Source organism: Vulpes lagopus, chromosome 19 (assembly GCF_018345385.1).
Source record: "Vulpes lagopus strain Blue_001 chromosome 19, ASM1834538v1, whole genome shotgun sequence".
NCBI lineage: Eukaryota > Metazoa > Chordata > Mammalia > Carnivora > Canidae > Vulpes > Vulpes lagopus.
Window position 1 is genome coordinate 37650157 of NC_054842.1, and position 17505 is coordinate 37667661.

At 32.2% G+C, this 17505-nt stretch overlaps 1 protein-coding gene across 1 annotated transcript in view; it reads left to right on the plus strand.

Moving 5' to 3' along the window:
- The window catches only part of SLC25A36 (solute carrier family 25 member 36), a 37307-nt gene extending 20252 nt beyond the window's left edge, over nucleotides 1-17055 (plus strand). Inside the window, exons 4-7 of the mRNA XM_041733924.1 lie at nucleotides 646-746; nucleotides 8607-8673; nucleotides 10698-10987; nucleotides 13144-17055. Coding sequence (XP_041589858.1) covers nucleotides 646-746; nucleotides 8607-8673; nucleotides 10698-10987; nucleotides 13144-13337 — 652 coding nt within the window. The 3' untranslated portion in view covers nucleotides 13338-17055. The remainder of the gene's footprint in view (nucleotides 1-645; nucleotides 747-8606; nucleotides 8674-10697; nucleotides 10988-13143) is intronic.
- Nucleotides 17056-17505: the final 450 nt, after the last annotated feature.

Here is a 17505-nt window from a genome sequence, read left to right on the forward strand (position 1 = left end):
ATGGGGCTGATTTCTTTTGGAATTATTTTGTCTGTTCAGGATACTGTGAACCACTCCATGTATAATACAGATATAGTATCTCAAATTTGTTTAGCATACTTTGATTAATTGGGTCAGTTCTACCACTCTCTCCCCACTTAAAAAAAAAAGTATGTTTTAAGTGTATATATGTAATATACATATTATATATTAACATTAATGTTTTTATATTAATAACTAATCATATATTTAACCATTTTTAAGTGCTTGTACCATATTTACTCAAGTATGTTTAATTTAACCTTACCATTACATAAGCCTTCCAGCCTTATTCATATGTTTCCAAGCATCAAAATCTTACACATACTTTTTGTTTTAATTGGTGAATTAAAAGTATTGAGTTAGGGTGGGTGGTAGGTGGGTTGTTGTTGTTGGAGGTTGCTTTACACTTGAACTGTACGCTGAAGTTTGTCTTTTAATGAGTCAATGCAAAACATATTTCCAGAATCTTCATGGAAGAAATCATGTAAATTAACCTTATGTTACATGAGAATGTCGCTAAGAGTTTGTTTTCAGATTTCTCTAAAATTATAAAGATAATTTACTTGTTTAAATCTTATGAATTATGCAACATGCTTATTGATAAAATTTAAATCTTTATTTTAGAGCAATATACTTTGCTGCTTATTCAAACTGCAAGGAAAAGTTGAATGGTATATTTGATCCGGACTCTACCCAGGTACACATGATTTCAGCTGCAATGGCAGGTATGAATATATAATATTAAAAAGCAAAACATTTTCCAAAACTTAGAAGCTTAAGTTATGATTTTACAATATGCAGTTAAGTCCATTAATGTGCTTTTCATTGATAAGCATCAACAAACATTCTTATATTTATTAGTATGCAGTAAATTTGATCAGGAGATATACTTAAAATCTGTTATCAGTTGGCATTTTTATAATCAAGGGTTTGTTATAGCATACAGGTAATAAAATATTTACATTGTCTTGTGTAGTCCACTGAATAGTCAGTGGTCACTTTTAACAGTTTAAAGAATCCAACCATAATTACTCTATAAATAAGTTATGGAGCTGTAATTTACTCTTCTCTCCTCAATTTCTGTTAGTGCCTTTTCCCTTTTTGCTGCATGTTTTGGCTTCTGTCTGAAATGTGCCGGCAGTTCTTGGTAAAGTATTCATTTTGTCCTGTGCTCAAATGCTGAAATTTTTGTGATGTATTATTGATAACTGAGAGTTACTGTAATGTATGTATTTTTGAAAAATATGTTTAGATTCCATATAAATCAATTAGATAGTACTTGAAATTTAGGCACTGGCTATGTGTACATGCTTGCTATAGAAATGTTTTCCAAGGACGCTTCTGTCATCATTGTTGAGCATATATGATTCTGAATTAAAGCAACTAGTTCTGGGCCTCTGTACTGCCTTAAAGATAAACCTAGGAATTGATTTGACCAGTCTGGTTCTGGAATCATTTGTTGCAATGCGTGTTAGACAAAGCCATGACCTTTGGTTCATTCTCTGCAGTTTTCTGAGATGTGTTGTATATTTGACCATACCTCACATTTGCAAATTATGCTATGACTATAAAGCAAATTATTACTACTTTCATCAACTGTTGAGCAATAAATTGTCAATTACATGTTTAATAATGAGTGCCTTAAACTGTTAACCATTTTCTGTTTAGAAATAAATTGGATCAATTTGAACCACATACTTTAACGAACTAAGTGTAAGTTGGAAATAACTAATTTCTGAAAGGTCAATAGCTGTATAATCTACAATATACCTCACAAATTATTTTCAAGGGTTTTTATGTTTGGTAACTGTTGACTGACTCATTGAAGTTTTAAAGATAAAAGGTAAAAACCTTAGAGTCAAGGTGGTGAAATACCGTTATTTACCCATGAGGAAAGATCTTGGGCAAGTTAGGTAATTCATGCGAGCTTCTCTTACCTTATCTTTGGAATATAGGTGGCTCTACAAAGATTTGGATTTTGAGATTTAGTTCTTTAGTACTGTAGAGATCATCTAATTACAACTAGAATTTTTTTTAAATATACTTTTTTTAGACATTGAGTACAGATGATTTTTCCTCTACAAATTTGAGTGGGTATAAGGTAAAAATTAGTGGCCAATTCCAAACTATATAACTGCTATATTGGAATCTTTAAGAATATATTTCTGGATTACCCATGTTTATTTTGTTTTTTTAACCCCAGAAAATTATTAAAGAAATGTTAAGCTTTCTTTTTTTATTTTGGAAGACTTGAAGTCAAGAAAGTAGATGAGCAGTCATTTTTAGTTAAGGATAGTTGATAGATATTCAGTAATGCAAATTTAGGGTTTTAGAATATCTTAATTCCCAATGGAACATCTTTTTTCATTAGAATATCTCATCGGAGTTTATTACTATTTATGTATCATGTTGCAGAGAATTTCAGTGGAATTGTCATTTTACGCTTTTTTCTCAAATGTGTACAAATGTCAACTCTGTTTTTATCTATATGTTGATACTATTTTCCAACTTGAATTCCTTGAATTTTTGTAAATTGATGGTCTTATCATTGTTCAGAGATTATTGCACTATATACTTATTATGTAATTTGAAAATACTTCTTCCATTTGTTTGCAGTTACATTTTTCTAAGAATTATGCTTTCAGAGCTTTCTTGCACTAGTCATGAGCATTAACACTTAGCTTTGCAGTTTTTATACATAACTACATGGTTGGTTAAAACTGAATGATCCCATGCAAAGTCATGAAGGTAGCCTTTTGCCCCCCTTCATTCTTGAAATAATCTAGACCGGATTGTTCTGGATTTTCTTCAGGATCATTTTTAGAAGTCTTCTAAATATGAATTGGGGGTGCAAAGTTCTTAGAGGAAGTCATGTGAAAAATCGTCTTTTAACGGGCTATTAAAAAAATGCTAACCTTGTCACTTTAGTATCAAAAAGTACAGTGAAATAGACTGTTTAATGAAACTGCCTGCAAGATTTTGCCACCTCAGACAACACATTAAGGACTAACAGATCTTGTACGTAATTTTTATTCCAAGTAGCCAGTTGATTTTGCATTTTATCTATATGAACTCAAGTGTTTAGGTAGTAAAACTTTTTTCTCAGAATGACAGTTTATTTAAAGTGGATCTTATTTTGGTTTGTTGTAGTGTTTTAGGGCAATACTATAAGAATTTATAAACCTAAATTTAGAGGAAAAATTATTTCCTGTTATAAGACTATTTAATAAAAATTAAGTAATGTTGACTCTGTTTTACCTGCTTTTTTTTTCTTTTTCCTTCCCTACACGTAACCTTTGTTAGACTGAGAGTATTTGTTTTGTTGAGGGTATTTGTATGTTTTGTATGTTTTGGTTTAAATGAACTTGGATATCCCTCTCTATATACCTATTTTTTTTGTATACAAGTGTGTATACAAAAAAATAGTATGGTTTCTTTATAGTAATTCCCAGTTTTCAAAAGTTTTTATCTAGAATATACAGACTTTTATATACAACATTATAGATTTAAATGAAAAGAATTCTGGTTTTTATTAGATTATATATTCAGATAGTTATTGCTTAATTTTTAAATACCAATAATGTAATCATTTAACATTTACTACATACCTAGCGGGTTTTATTTGCTTATGGCATTCACTGTTACTTTTCAGTAATACAGTAATTCAGGATACATTTTTCTATTTGACTTAAAATTTATTACTAAAGGTTAAGTTTTTACTCGTTAAAGAGAAAGTTTATTCTTGCCTATATAAAATATATTTTTTGATATTTTATTTGTCCATGGCAGTGTATTCAGCCAAATGGATGGCTGGACTGATGTTTTGTGTGTTTGTATATAAACATTCTTCCTGTTTTTTGTTTTGTAGAACACAAGAAATTAAATACAAAATAATCAAAATACTCCATAAAAATGGATGTGCAATATTATTGGCCATAGTGCAAAGGTGAAAGGTACTATTGTAGCAACATATATTTTATTTAAAACAATTATAAATAATTACAAAATGTTACTCAAATATTCTGGTTTTTTTTTTTTTTTAAGATTTACTAAGACAAAACAGATTTACCAAATAAGCTGATAAAGTATAGAAAATTTTATTTCACCTCTGATCATGGTAGATCATAATGATTAGGAAAATGGGATATGATAATCCCTTCTAAATATTTTCTTAGATTCCCCATTGACAAGGTTAGCATTTTTTTTTCTTTAAGGCAAAATTCGTCTTTTAGGTAAGTATTGGACTCTGAAACTGCTGCAGATGGCAGAAATTTCAGTACTCGGTGCATTTAAAAAAAAAAAACAAACATTATCACCCATTCTGATATTCCTTTTTGTTTTTAAACTTAAAATTTTCAAAAAAGGTAGATCTCACAGTAAATATTTCTGAAATCCTTCCAATGGGATTCATTTTGTACACATGTTTCTGATGAGGTCACTGCTTGTTGTTATGATACAGAAAAGCCTGTGTCTATTTTAGGCATTTACTGTACATTTCTCCCGAGAAAAGAGTGAGATCGTGTCATCTCATGCTCCCCATCCGCAGGTCACTTCCTGTAGAAATATGGACTAACTTAAACCTCGTGAGTACTGATCTGAGCATCTCTTGCAGCCTCTAGTTATAAGAAACACACCCTGGGAATTTATAATAGCTGTGGAAGTAATAGAAAGCGGGAAATGAACTTTGATTTCCTGAATGTGTGTGCGTTCTGAGTATTTTATAAAACTTTTAATTCTAATCCCTTTAGAATATTCCTTCTAGAAGGAAGAATGGGGTAACTTTTCAGTCATTGTGTAATAAAAGCCTGGGGTCTTCAGCTTGGCCATAATAGCCTTGACCTCGAAAGAATTTGATGACAATATTTAAGATATACATAGTATAAATGGTATCATATCATCCTACAGCTTTTAGGGAAAATAGTAGTTCTTTTTGCTTAGCATAACATACTTTAAAAGTCTAATACAGTACTTTCCATTCTCTTGTCTGTTGATTCTTAGCTTTCTACTTTCTTGCAAAAACGATCTTAACACCTACCATTACTTTCCAATAAATGCAGGATAAGAATATATGGGATATAAGCTGTTTTAGTTTATTTATTTATTTTATTTTTTAGTTTTAATGTATTTCTCTTAGGAGGTTAGGTGGGCTTTGTTCTTAACAGAATTTGATGAAATAAAAAGTACTGAAAATGCAATACTACAGGTATCACTCACTTAATGAAATAGACATTTTCAGCAAGTTTCCTTATAAGCAGGATTTGTGTTAATCTGGTTACATTATCAGATGGAGTCTTAGATGAAGCAAAACTTTAAAAGCTGCATTTTGAAAGTTTTAAAAAAAAAATTCTAATAAAATCCTAACCTCACTGCTAACAGTATGGCCGCTATACTGCCACTTTGCTTTAACTGACTGGAGCAATAGTAATTCTTCTTAACCTATAGAGAGATCCTTCATATGCCTCTAAGTCAGTTTTAATGTTTAACAGGCTGCTCAGAATACTAATATGAACTAGCATATTATCAAAATTTCACAAAATTTAAATGCCAAAATAAAAATAAGTAAATTTCTAAACTTCAGGGGAACCATTGCCAGTATCTTTGTGTATGTTTGTCTTAGAAGTAGGAAGATGCATTTACCTTTGGCTATTGGCCAACTTCAAATTGCCTTTCCATATATAATTTAGTGGTAAATTTTTGCTTTTTTGCACTTGTTTCATTTCTTGAATTAATAGACTATATTTTTATAAATTTAATTAGCTTAATAGTGTCTGGTTAGTTTATTAGAGTGTCTGTGGTTAAAAGAACATAATAGCAAAAAAAAAAAAAAAGAACATAATAGCATAAAATTCTAGGACCAGAGTTTTAACTGGTAAAGACCAATAGCTAAAAACCTGTAGGTCATGCCTAGAATCTGTCTAATATAATGGTTTGCTGACATCTAGTCTAGTGTCTTTATTAAGAGCTAGCTTATTATTGGGAGAGTTGAGCCAGAACAACTCTAGAAGGCACAAGTTATTGATAGTAGCAGTTAGTTATAGAGGGATAAGATGACAACACTCTTACTTACCTGAATTTTAATATATCCTGTTCACTAGATTAGTTTGTGTTTGGAAATGAATTTTAGTTAAGTGAGAAATACCTGTTGTTTGCGTCCTGTCATTGTTCATTAATATGTACAGAGAATAATTTAAAATTTTATTCATGGATATTTGGAAAATTCATTTCTAGTAATATTTATAAATATTTATTGCAATATTTTAAAGTTTACATATATGGAGTCTTTTCAGCCCTTAATTGAGGAATTTTGTGACTTGGAAGAGCATTAAGCTTGGATACTAAGTTTTTATTGTTAGAAATAGAACTTCTCTATTTAAAAAAAAAAAACTGATGCTTTTTTCAAATAAAGTATGAAAGATTGACATTTTTACCTAGATAGGCGCTTTTTTTTTTTTTTAAGTGTAAGGATTCCCAGTTTTAGACTTTCCAATTTAATGAAGAGCAATTTTTTTCTTAATTTCCACAAGATAATTAATAAAAAAACGTTGTGAATAATGGAGAGTATTTTGTTGCCTTGTGCTGCTTAGCAGCCTTTCCCTAATAAACCCCCTAATATTGCCATATAGACATTTAGCTAATACAAATATCTAAGTTTAAAAACAAAGAATTAATTTAATTAGAGGTATGGCCAGATTACTGATGTCTGGTGCATATTTGCTTTAAAACATAATTTGAATGTATTTGAGTTTTTCTACTTAGGAAAATGAAGGAAGGTCAAGAAAAAAAATTTTTTTAGCTTTATCTCATTTAGGCCAGGTAAGGCAGGAAAAATCTTTTCCAAGTAAAATATTTAAATGGATCTAACAGTTTCACATTTTTCTTCTCTTTTCCTTTTACTAAGAATTTATATGAAGAGAAACTCTTCTTTAAAAATGTTCCAGATAATCTAACTAATAATAATCCAACACTAAATTTTTATTATTTTAATACTGGTGCATACAAAATTGTTGGTCCCATACTAGTTTTATACATATGTATATAGTATTAAAAGCATTTGAGAGAAAGGGAAACTATAGAACTATTACAAAATAGTAAAAGGAGTTACCAAACCAAATTTTTATTCCATCTATCATGTTTTATAAATAAATTCAGTTTAAGCCTCCCTTTGTGAGACACCTGGCTATTTCTGCAGTGTTAAAACAGTGGATTAAGGGAATAAAATTTGAATTAGCTAATTATCTGACATTACAGAAGGGAAAAGAACCTATGAGACTAAATTCTACTTTGTAAACAATTTGATAAAATTATTTTGCATTTTAGATACACCCATAATAACGTTGAAAGCCAAGAAAGGTTTATGATTGGTTCTGCACTGTATGTTAACTTAAAAAACAAATTATTTTTTAAGTGCACCATAGCATTTTTCTTCCTGAAAGAACTTAATTCATATTAAATGTGCCGGTTATATTCCATCTTTCTAAAAACAATGTGCTTCACCTGCCTATTATTTGATAGAAAGTATTAAATCAGTTAAGATCCTTAGACATTTCTGCATGTAAGTTTTCACTGAATTTAAAGGCCAATTGAATAAATATAGTTTGATGTAAGTAGTTCTGTGAAGTTTGTGTAGTGATCTTAAATGTCCACAAGCAGTATATTAAAACCCTGTTTTGTATAGATGAAGCAATCTTCATAAGTTCCCGTTATCAAGATTGCATTTCATGTGCTATTTTTCCAGAACAGTAGGAAGACGGCAAGTAAAAGATCCATGCTAGTCTAGAAACACTGCTCCAGAGATCTTAATTTACTAATTAGAATGAGCCATTTTATGAAACCACCCTTCTGCAGTGATAGTACATAGTACTTAAGTTTTAAAGTAAACTAGAACTACCTTCTACTCTGAGTTTCTCTCTTCAGTGTCTATAAAAGTGAGAGGGAAGTTCCAATTTGTAATTTTTCAAACATTTGAGTTTTTGTATGTGTTTAAGTGGGTGAAAAACAGATCTGTCCTATTAACCCTAACAGAAACCTGACTTCTGTGATACTATTATTTTAACAGTATTAGTAAGTATATGTTTATGTGAAGCATTCATAAAGGCAAACAGCAATCCTTTCTGTTATACAGCCAACTTAAGATCAAGTATAGTATGTTGACCTTTAGGTAAAATACACTTTGAACATAGGGATTTGGACCTCAAGTAGCTGTTTTAGAGTTTGCATGCTAAAAAACCCTAGAATACACAAAATTTCTATATATTTGTCTGTAGAAATGGGTTTCTAAATTTAGCTTAGAGTATAAAGAGCACCCCAGAGAATATTCTGAATATGTTGAGAGAGGAATTTATATATAATCAGATTTTGTTCTTAAAATTTTTTAGTTACGGTCAAAATTTGAGAATGTAGATTGGAAATAAACTACAAATGTTCATGGTCGTATGTGTTTGTAAAATTGTATAGCATACATCAATTAATAGTTTAAATATTTATATGCATTTTCTTTAATATAGATTTATGTGATTTTTAAAACCTTAGAGTTAATAGTGTGTTCTTCATTTTTACCAGAGTTCATTTTAAACATGTTTGTTTAGGTTTTACTGCAATCACAGCGACCAACCCCATTTGGCTTATAAAGACTCGGTTACAGCTTGATGCAAGGTATGTGAATTCCTTAAAACAAAATTAAAATTGGTTTCAACTCATTTTTTCCTGTAAATTTATAACTGTGAGATATCAGTGCCATGTATCTAGCCATGTTTTTCCCCTCTTGCTGCTGAATTTGTCTTTTTTGGTTTGGTTTTTGAAACTTGAGTCTCCCATCAAAAGCAAAAGTGATATAATGGTTGGCAATATGAAAATTTCTAGGGAAGAAAGTATGTGTTGTGTTTTTATTTTTATTTTTTAATATTTTATTTATTCATGACAGACACAGAGAGAGGCAGAGACATAGGCAGAGGAGAAGCAGACTCCATGCAGGAGCCTGATATGGGACTCAATCCCGTAACTCCTGGATCACGTCCTGAGTCGAGGGCAGACACTCAACCACTGTGCCACCCAGCCGTCCCTGTGTTGTGTTTTTAAAGAAAAGAAAAAGAATGTATATTAGACTAGCCCAAACAGTGATAATTTCACTATATGAATGATTATCACTGGCCTCCCTGGCAGTTGAACAATACACATGGTCAACTAGTCTAGCCTAAATCTTGAAGGATGGGCAGCCCCGGTGGCTCAGCGGTTTAGCACCACCTTCAGCCCAGGGAGTGATCCTGGAGACCCGAGTTTGGGTCCCATGTCGGGCTCCCTGCGTGGAGCCTGCTTCTCCCTCTGCCTGTGTCTCTGCCTCTCTCTCTCTCCCTGTCTCTTATGAACAAATAAAATCTTAAAAAAAAAAAAGAAAAGAAAGAGAGAGAGAAAGAGAGAGAAAGAAAGGAAAGGGAAAGAAAATACCAGGAGTATGCTTTAGTATGTTGTGGGGTGGATCTGTGGGGGTAGGGGGTGGAAGTCCTGAGAAAAGTATGGCTTAAAACTATTATTTTTTCACTTAAAATTATAGCACAAGCCATCACAAGTTCTTAGGCTTGGGAGTGGTGGGGAATGAGATAGGGTTGGGTAATAGTGAAAGGTTGGTTTAAAGATGCCAATTTATAACCATGAAATCAAGAACAGGGCTGATATGTTTGCATATTAACCTTTGGGACTAGTAGTATTTTAACTTCTAATGAGGAAGTCTCTGATGGCAGAAACTGATTGATTACAGTTGGTTGCATGGATCATTCAACGAAGAAAGTATTCAGTGTTGTTAATTGAGGACAGTAATTAGTTATTTATCAGGTGGGTGTCTTAATTGTATTTTTATTTTGTTATGTCAGAAACAGGTTGTATATAATTTATAAATAGATACAATTTTTATTTCTTTCTCTGTAGGTAGCATTTATTGGGAGCATCACAGTGTAAGGTCATATTTTTACAAACTCAAAAATATGTATTTGTATAAGTAAGAGTAGATACACTGTCCTTAAGTAGCACTAAGGAAGTTTTACTGGGCACAATGCTCAATAAATAGTTGGTAAGTATAGGGGTCCTCATTCACTGTTCACCATGATACTGACATGAAAGATAGGACCGTTGCCTTTAAAGGATCATAGGAAATTTGACTTAAATTCACACATTTTTTTGGAAAGAACTGAGTGGGCTTTGAAGAATCCCTAAAATCTACAAGTATTAGATTAATTGTTCTCCTTGTTTTGTGATGTACATCTTTGGTGTCTCAATCACTCTTTTATTAAGTGCAAAAGAAAGCTCAACTTAGAACTGGATTCAATGATTTAATGTAATGAGAGTTTGTTTTTATCTTGAGCTGTAGTCACAATGTATTTGGACTAAAGGATTTTATTTCTTATCCCTACAATACAGACTTCAATGAGGACATGAAACTGAAGATTTAATGTAGTGTATTTTGCATTAGTAGAATAAACTACTTACATGTTACCCATCTAATATGACAAACTTGGGACAAAAGAATAGGAAATCTAAAATGAATGCTTTAAAACTCTGGTTTTACTTCTTCATGAGTTAAAGAGGATCATTCTATATTTAGAGTGGCATATTTTACTGTATTTTATTTACTTTGTTTAAAAACCTTGACTACTTTGTAAGTAAGATTTTTCTTTTTTGCTCTTCAGGAACCGTGGAGAAAAGCGAATGGGTGCTTTTGAATGTATTCGTAAAGTGTATCAGACAGATGGACTTAGAGGATTTTATAGGGGCATGTCTGCTTCATATGCTGGCATATCAGAGACCGTTATCCATTTTGTTATTTATGAAAGTATTAAGCAAAAATTACTGGAATATAAGATTGCTTCTACAATGGAAAATGATGAAGAGTCTGTAAAAGAAGCATCAGATTTTGTGGGAATGATGCTAGCTGCTGCCACCTCAAAAACTTGTGCCACGACTATAGCATATCCACATGGTAAGAGGAGTTGAGTTTGTATGAGAAATTCTATTAATTTAGAAATATTTTCCCATGTCAACCAAAAGCCCACTTATTAGAACATTTATAATTTTATCGAATTCTGGGCAGCCCCGGTGGCCCAGTGGTTTAGTGCTGCCTTCAGCCCGGGGTGTGATCCTGGAGACCTGGGATCGAGTCCCACATCAGGCTCCCTGCATGGAGCCTGCTTCTCCCTCTGCCTGTGTCTCTGCCTCTCTCTGTATCTGTCATGAATAAATTTTAAAAAATCTTAAATAAATAAAAAATAAAAATAAAATCTTAAAATAAAAATTTATCGAATTCCAGTAAAACAAAATATAGTTCTTAGGAGTTCATCATAACAGTGTATAAGTAACTGTTTTAATCAGTCAGTATATATTATAGTAGTATGATAAGAGATTTAGCATGGATTCTGGATAGTCACATAGCCCAGAGTCAGATTCTAGACAGGTGATGTTTGGGCAAGTTATAAAAAAAAAAGTAGGGTTATAGATAGTGTACTAGATACTTTATATATAATATTGCCAATCTACAAAAAATTCCTACTGAATACTTACATTCTCTATTTAAGTCTAAGTATACTAGAACATAACCAGAATTTGTCTTCATTTCCAAATGGGAAACAAGAAATGTTAAGATTGAGTTGCTGAAGGGGTCACATAGCTTACTCAGATCACATAGTTTACCTCAGTGGAGGAGCACAGATGAAATGGAGTCTGTAATACCAAAGGCCAGCCTATTATAGTATAAGCCAGTTTGATTAATAGATAATAAAATCACTTAAAAATTTGTCTGTAAGATGCTAAGGTTTTTTTTAATAATTTTGTTCTAAGTGTAACCTTTTTTTTTTTTTTAAGATTTTATTTTTTAAGTAATCTCTATATCCAACTTGGGGCTTAAAATCAAGAATTGCATGCTACACTGACCCATCCAGGCACCCCTGCTTTGGGTTTTTAATCTAAATGCTTCACTTTTGTTACACTGATTAACATTTACATTCACCCTTTTAAAGCTAAGGCTCTGATCAAAACTGTATCAAGACAAATGCGACCAGGCTAGGAGGAAATGATTATTTGCTCTAAAATGTAATTTATGAGTAAAATCAACTCTAATCCAGTTGAACTATGAACTTACCTCTGTTTCCTGAGGGAAGTTCCTAACTTCTTTCTTTAAGAAAAGTCAGAAGAGGACAGTATCAGCAGCATAGTTTAGGTTCAGCTACTTTGGGATACCTAGAACTTTGGCCAGCTAAGGTGAGAGGCAGTTTTAGAGTTGTACATGCTGTCGCTTCAAGAGAGATGATGTCATTATAAGAAACAGTATTTTAGAGTGGAATATATAAATGGCATGAGTTTTTAAGATAGGACACAAGAGATTTCAAATATTAACATTTGCAGTGAAAATAGTTCTAGGCCATTGTCCTCAGGCCCATCAGGAGTAGTGTGTTGGATAAACAGTCTTTTCAATAGAGAGCTCTGAATTCTTGTCCGAGCCTCTACCCCAACTGACTAAAACCTCTCAGCAGTCTGATTTCCTCACCTTTCAACTTAAATAATGGCTAACCATATAATCTTTATCTCTGAGAGCTCTAAAATTTTACGATTTTTGCTTAGTTGCTTCCTAGATGGGGCCTTTATCTAACGGCTAGTATTTTGAACATTTTTAGCCTCATGTACAAGAAATTTCATGTTAGTATCTGTGGACCACTATAAATAGATAATCCTATGTTCTCGTTGTGGAGTCCACTTAAGATCTTTTGTGTTTATTTCTCACTGTATCTTTGTGTATTTATCTTTGATATCACCTGCATTCCCTTTTCTATTCCTTCACCTTTTTCTTATCACATGTATTCTCCATTTTATCTATATCTAGTATATAACTGATACTTCTGTTTATTACCATTCAGGAACCTATGAAATTTTATAATTAGTACTTGTTATTAGTGATTTTAGCCAGCTATCTTAGAAGTTTGGTGGTATTGTAATAAGACCAGTTTCAGTAAGTTGCACATTAAAAATTACTCCTTGTTTATCCTAAACTTTCACTTAAAAACTGATAAATGGAATGTGCTCAGCATTAGGAGGATATAAAGATATCATTAATGTTTTAAAATGACTTTTTTCCCCCCTAAACAGAAGTTGTAAGAACAAGACTACGTGAAGAGGGAACAAAATACAGATCTTTTTTTCAGACACTGTCTTTGGTTGTTCAAGAAGAAGGTTATGGGTCTCTTTACCGTGGTCTAACAACTCATCTGGTGAGACAGATTCCAAACACAGCCATTATGATGGCCACCTATGAATTGGTGGTCTACCTTCTGAATGGATAGCAACTTCAGGCTGCCACACTACGAAGAGGGAAGACCAAAAGATTACAGTGGACCATGCAGTATCAAAGCCAGCATGGTGGACAGAAGAAAAAAGTTTGGGAACATGTAACTATGCCTGAGTGGAAGTTCGGCTGTAGGAATTAAAGTAATCATAATCACATTACTTGGTGTTTTTCAGTAATGTGGGGGAAAAAAAAAAAAACCTAGGCTGCCTCTAAGAAAAAGCCTTTAGAATCACTCCTTCCTCCAAATTGCCATTTTCTCTACCATGTCCACGGGACAAGTTGCATTTTGTTGATTTATGGCAGTCAGAGTATAGTGTTTGTTCCATGAGCACTTTTCCAGTCTTCTAAACAAAGCCATCCCTGATTGTATAAATATTATAACTATCCAAAGATAGTATTGACAGTCATAAATATCTTACCTCTGGCTTCTGTGTAATTCCTGTAAAATTGTAAAATAACAAGAATAAGTGAGATCTTTAGTATTATTTTCCCATTTCCTTGAGAGGATCTGGAATGTAAAGTTAATTATTTGGCATTAATAGTCACGAGTTTTGACAACTAATGAAGTAATGTCTAAAGATCTTGTGTATTTTTAGCTTTAAAATATTTTGGTTTCCACTGCTAACTAGGTGCTTGATGTTTAGCATAAAGTGAACACTTCTGTTGTTCATTAACATATCAAGCTCGATGGTAATAGTTTGGGACAGAAGAAACCAGTAAACTGTTGATTCTTGGCCATTTCAATAACTTGAGCACATCCTCATACTTCTCTAACTTTACAATACGTGAATGAATGCAGTTGTCTCATCGTTGATTTATAAGTTATGAACTTGAATTATCATCTATCATACCTAAGTATCATTTTCTTAAAGTAGAAAAAATTCACCACTTCTGAAATCTTTCTCTGTTTTCACATTAGGAATTTGAACCTTTGAATTTTTTCCAGAAGATCAAGTTAGATCGCATTTATTTTGTAGAGAAAATGGTAATTTTCAGCTTTGCCCTAATAGGTTTCTTTTTTTAAGGTGACATCATAAATATCTGGGGCAGTATAAACAGAACAGGGGCCCTCTGCTGTCTGAGCAGGTAGTGATCTAATTAACTAACAGTTTTGTAAATGAACAAACTGCTTTTGACAAGAAATTTATGCTATCCTGATTTCTTAAATAGTAAATCAGAAAGATTCAAGTTAATTCAGATTAAGTGTGCTAACAGGATATAGCTTTTACATTTTGCTGTTGAGTTCAACTGTACCTTTTAATACTTAAATGTATTTTGTATGGCCCTTATGAAGATGTTTGCTGTGTAATTCTGTTAAGAGACATTTGCTTATGTATGTTGCTATACTGGTATATAAAACATCTACAATTAAACTCCAGTGTGGTACTCATTTCAGTAAAGATGAACTGTACGTTTTGTGCAATGGCTTTATCTTAAGAATGACTCTTTGTGAATGCACTTTGTGGCCTTTTTTTGGAGGGGGGATAAGAGTAGGAGAGAATTCCATGTTAAGATTCTTTTTTTTAAACATTGGTCATGTATTAGGCAGAAACTATGTGCAAAACATTTTTCTGGGTTTTAGATACGGTGTTTTGAAGATCTTTACTAATATGTTTTATGTAGTCTGTGTACACTCTAATGCCCCAACACAGAAAATTGTAGCACGTCATTGCAAGCTTTCTCCACTGTCACCAGTGAAACACAGTGCCCTCTTAAATTCCTTCACCTTCTTAACTCCTTATAATCAACAGTAACTGGATGTTTTTGAGGTGCTTCGATTGGAATTTAAAAATATTCCAATCTATTTGGAGACCAAAGGCAAATTCAGTTTCATTACCTTTGGGATTATTCGTACCTTTTATGGTGAATTTTAGCTTTGACATTTATTGTGAGAAACATGCCAAAAAAAAAAAAAAATCATCCAGGGGTTTCTAACTTAAATCTGTAGAGAAAGTCTCAATCTATAGTGTTTGCCTTTTCAGGTGCCACTTATACTGCCTAATACAGTGCCATTTGCCTTGCAAAGATTCGTAAACATGAGTTGTGTTGAATGTAGAACAAATTCCCCTAAACTTAATGATCTCAGTACACCACAAATGATTAAGAATGATATGAAAACCAGCAGCTAAGGAACATCTTATTATTTAGTGTTAGCAAATTCATAATAAGTGTCCTTCAAGGATGAACATATATTCTACTCCTGTTTGTATTTTAGCAAGTAAAACTTATGTTGACCTTTAATGCATTATATTTAGCTTTTAAAAGTGAGTCTTTTCTATGTACTGGAAGAAAAGATCTTAGAGTCTTAGACTTTGTTTCTTTGTGCAACAACTGGAAAGGAGCAATGAAGCTGATTTTAATTTTTTTTTCCCAAAGCACAATCTGCCATAGTTTACTTTATGTGTGACAGAGATAATTTTAAAAAGAAAGCTATATAAAAGTTGTATATAAAGTTTGTCTCTGAAACACTTCTTTGGAGATTTTTTTTTAATTGATGCAAATGTTTTAAAAAAATGCATACTTAAAGGACTGAATTTTTTTAAAGCTGTGTATTGTTTTCATCTATTTTCTATCAGATGACTTTTTATTTCTAGTATAGAGATTGGCAGCATTCTTTGTATTTGTCTGTACTTTTATTATAGAATCTTATCAGGAAATTGAACTTGTTAAAGCAGTAGATACTGAAAGAGTATGCTCATAGAGCAGCAGATAGAACTTTGGTACCTGTGGCTTATAGACAGTTTTCCTAAATTTCAAAGTCCAAATCTGAGAATTACCAACCCTGGGACTGTGGAGTATAATACAGTGCTTTTGAATCCAGAAAAAAAAACAACTGTATCACCAAAGCTTTGTCTTAATTTTCATTATGTATGTAATTTTATGGAACCAACCTTACTAGATGGGGCTCATGAGTAATTTATTTGTGACTTTGGAACCGGGATAGAATATTGTTTGGTCATTTAATCTAGCCTTTTGTTTCCTAAAACGTAATGCCCATTGTACTGTATTAGGACCAGGTTGTTAAAAATAATGAGTGTTTGCTCTTTTACTGGAGTATACACATGTCAGCATTTTTAGATTTATTGTAAGTCACTAAAAATACTGATTTGAACTTAAAAGATTTAAGTGCTAGAAAGCCTATCCTTTATTCCTTCAGCATTGTTCATGCCTGTCTTCTGTTGTTTACATGCTCTTCTGCCCAGACTATTAGTACTGTAGGGACCCCTTCCTTTGGGGCTGATAAGTGTAATAGTTGAGCCTTTCTGTCTACTGATCATGACTTAAACATTCCTAAGAATAAAGGTGTTTCTGAATGATTTAAATTAGAAAGAATTTTAATTATTTGAAAATATTTAATGCAATGTGCTTTCTGTCCACTCAAGTCTCTTCTCCATCATGCCCCTTACATTTCTTGTTAATCTATACACTGCTTTTTATGCTACTCCTTTTAGAAACTGAAAATTCTAGTTTCACTCAGTTTTTATGTTGTTAAACATTTGAATGTGTACCCCTCATATGTGAACAATTAAATTATGATCTATTAGTCATAGATAAATAATCAGCTTCAAAAGAGTTGATATCTTTTGACCATTTCTGTGAGGTTTGCTATTCTTGCATTTTGTGTACATGGCTGTAAATGATGTGCATTTATTCTATTTATGTTAACTAGCTGAATTTTATTTGAATTGTTAAAATTAAAAAATTAAAATATCCTTATGAAAGTATGGAAGTTTTTTTCCTATAATGTATTGTAATATTTTGGCTTGATGAGAATGTAATCACATTTTCTTAGGATTATGTGAAGAACAAAAGTGCATTGCCATTTTCAAGGTAAGTGTCAGGCTCTGATCTGCTAGACATGGTGATATCTATAGGAAACAAAAGGTCAAATTATCTAATTCCCTTGGAGTTCAGTAAGATACTTCTGTTCTGACATATTTTCCACAGGTTTATTGATATTTAGATACCATTCTTTTCATGTATCAAAACATCTAATTTGCAAAGAATATCTGAGAAATTTGATCCTAATTAGGTTATTTCGGATACCTCCCTGGGTTGTAATGGTTTTTTAACATTATGACTTTTTGCTAGTTTTGGTTTTAGTCTTTCAGAAAGGTAAGAATATTAAAAGTTAAAGGGCTAGAAACTTTAGAATAACCAAA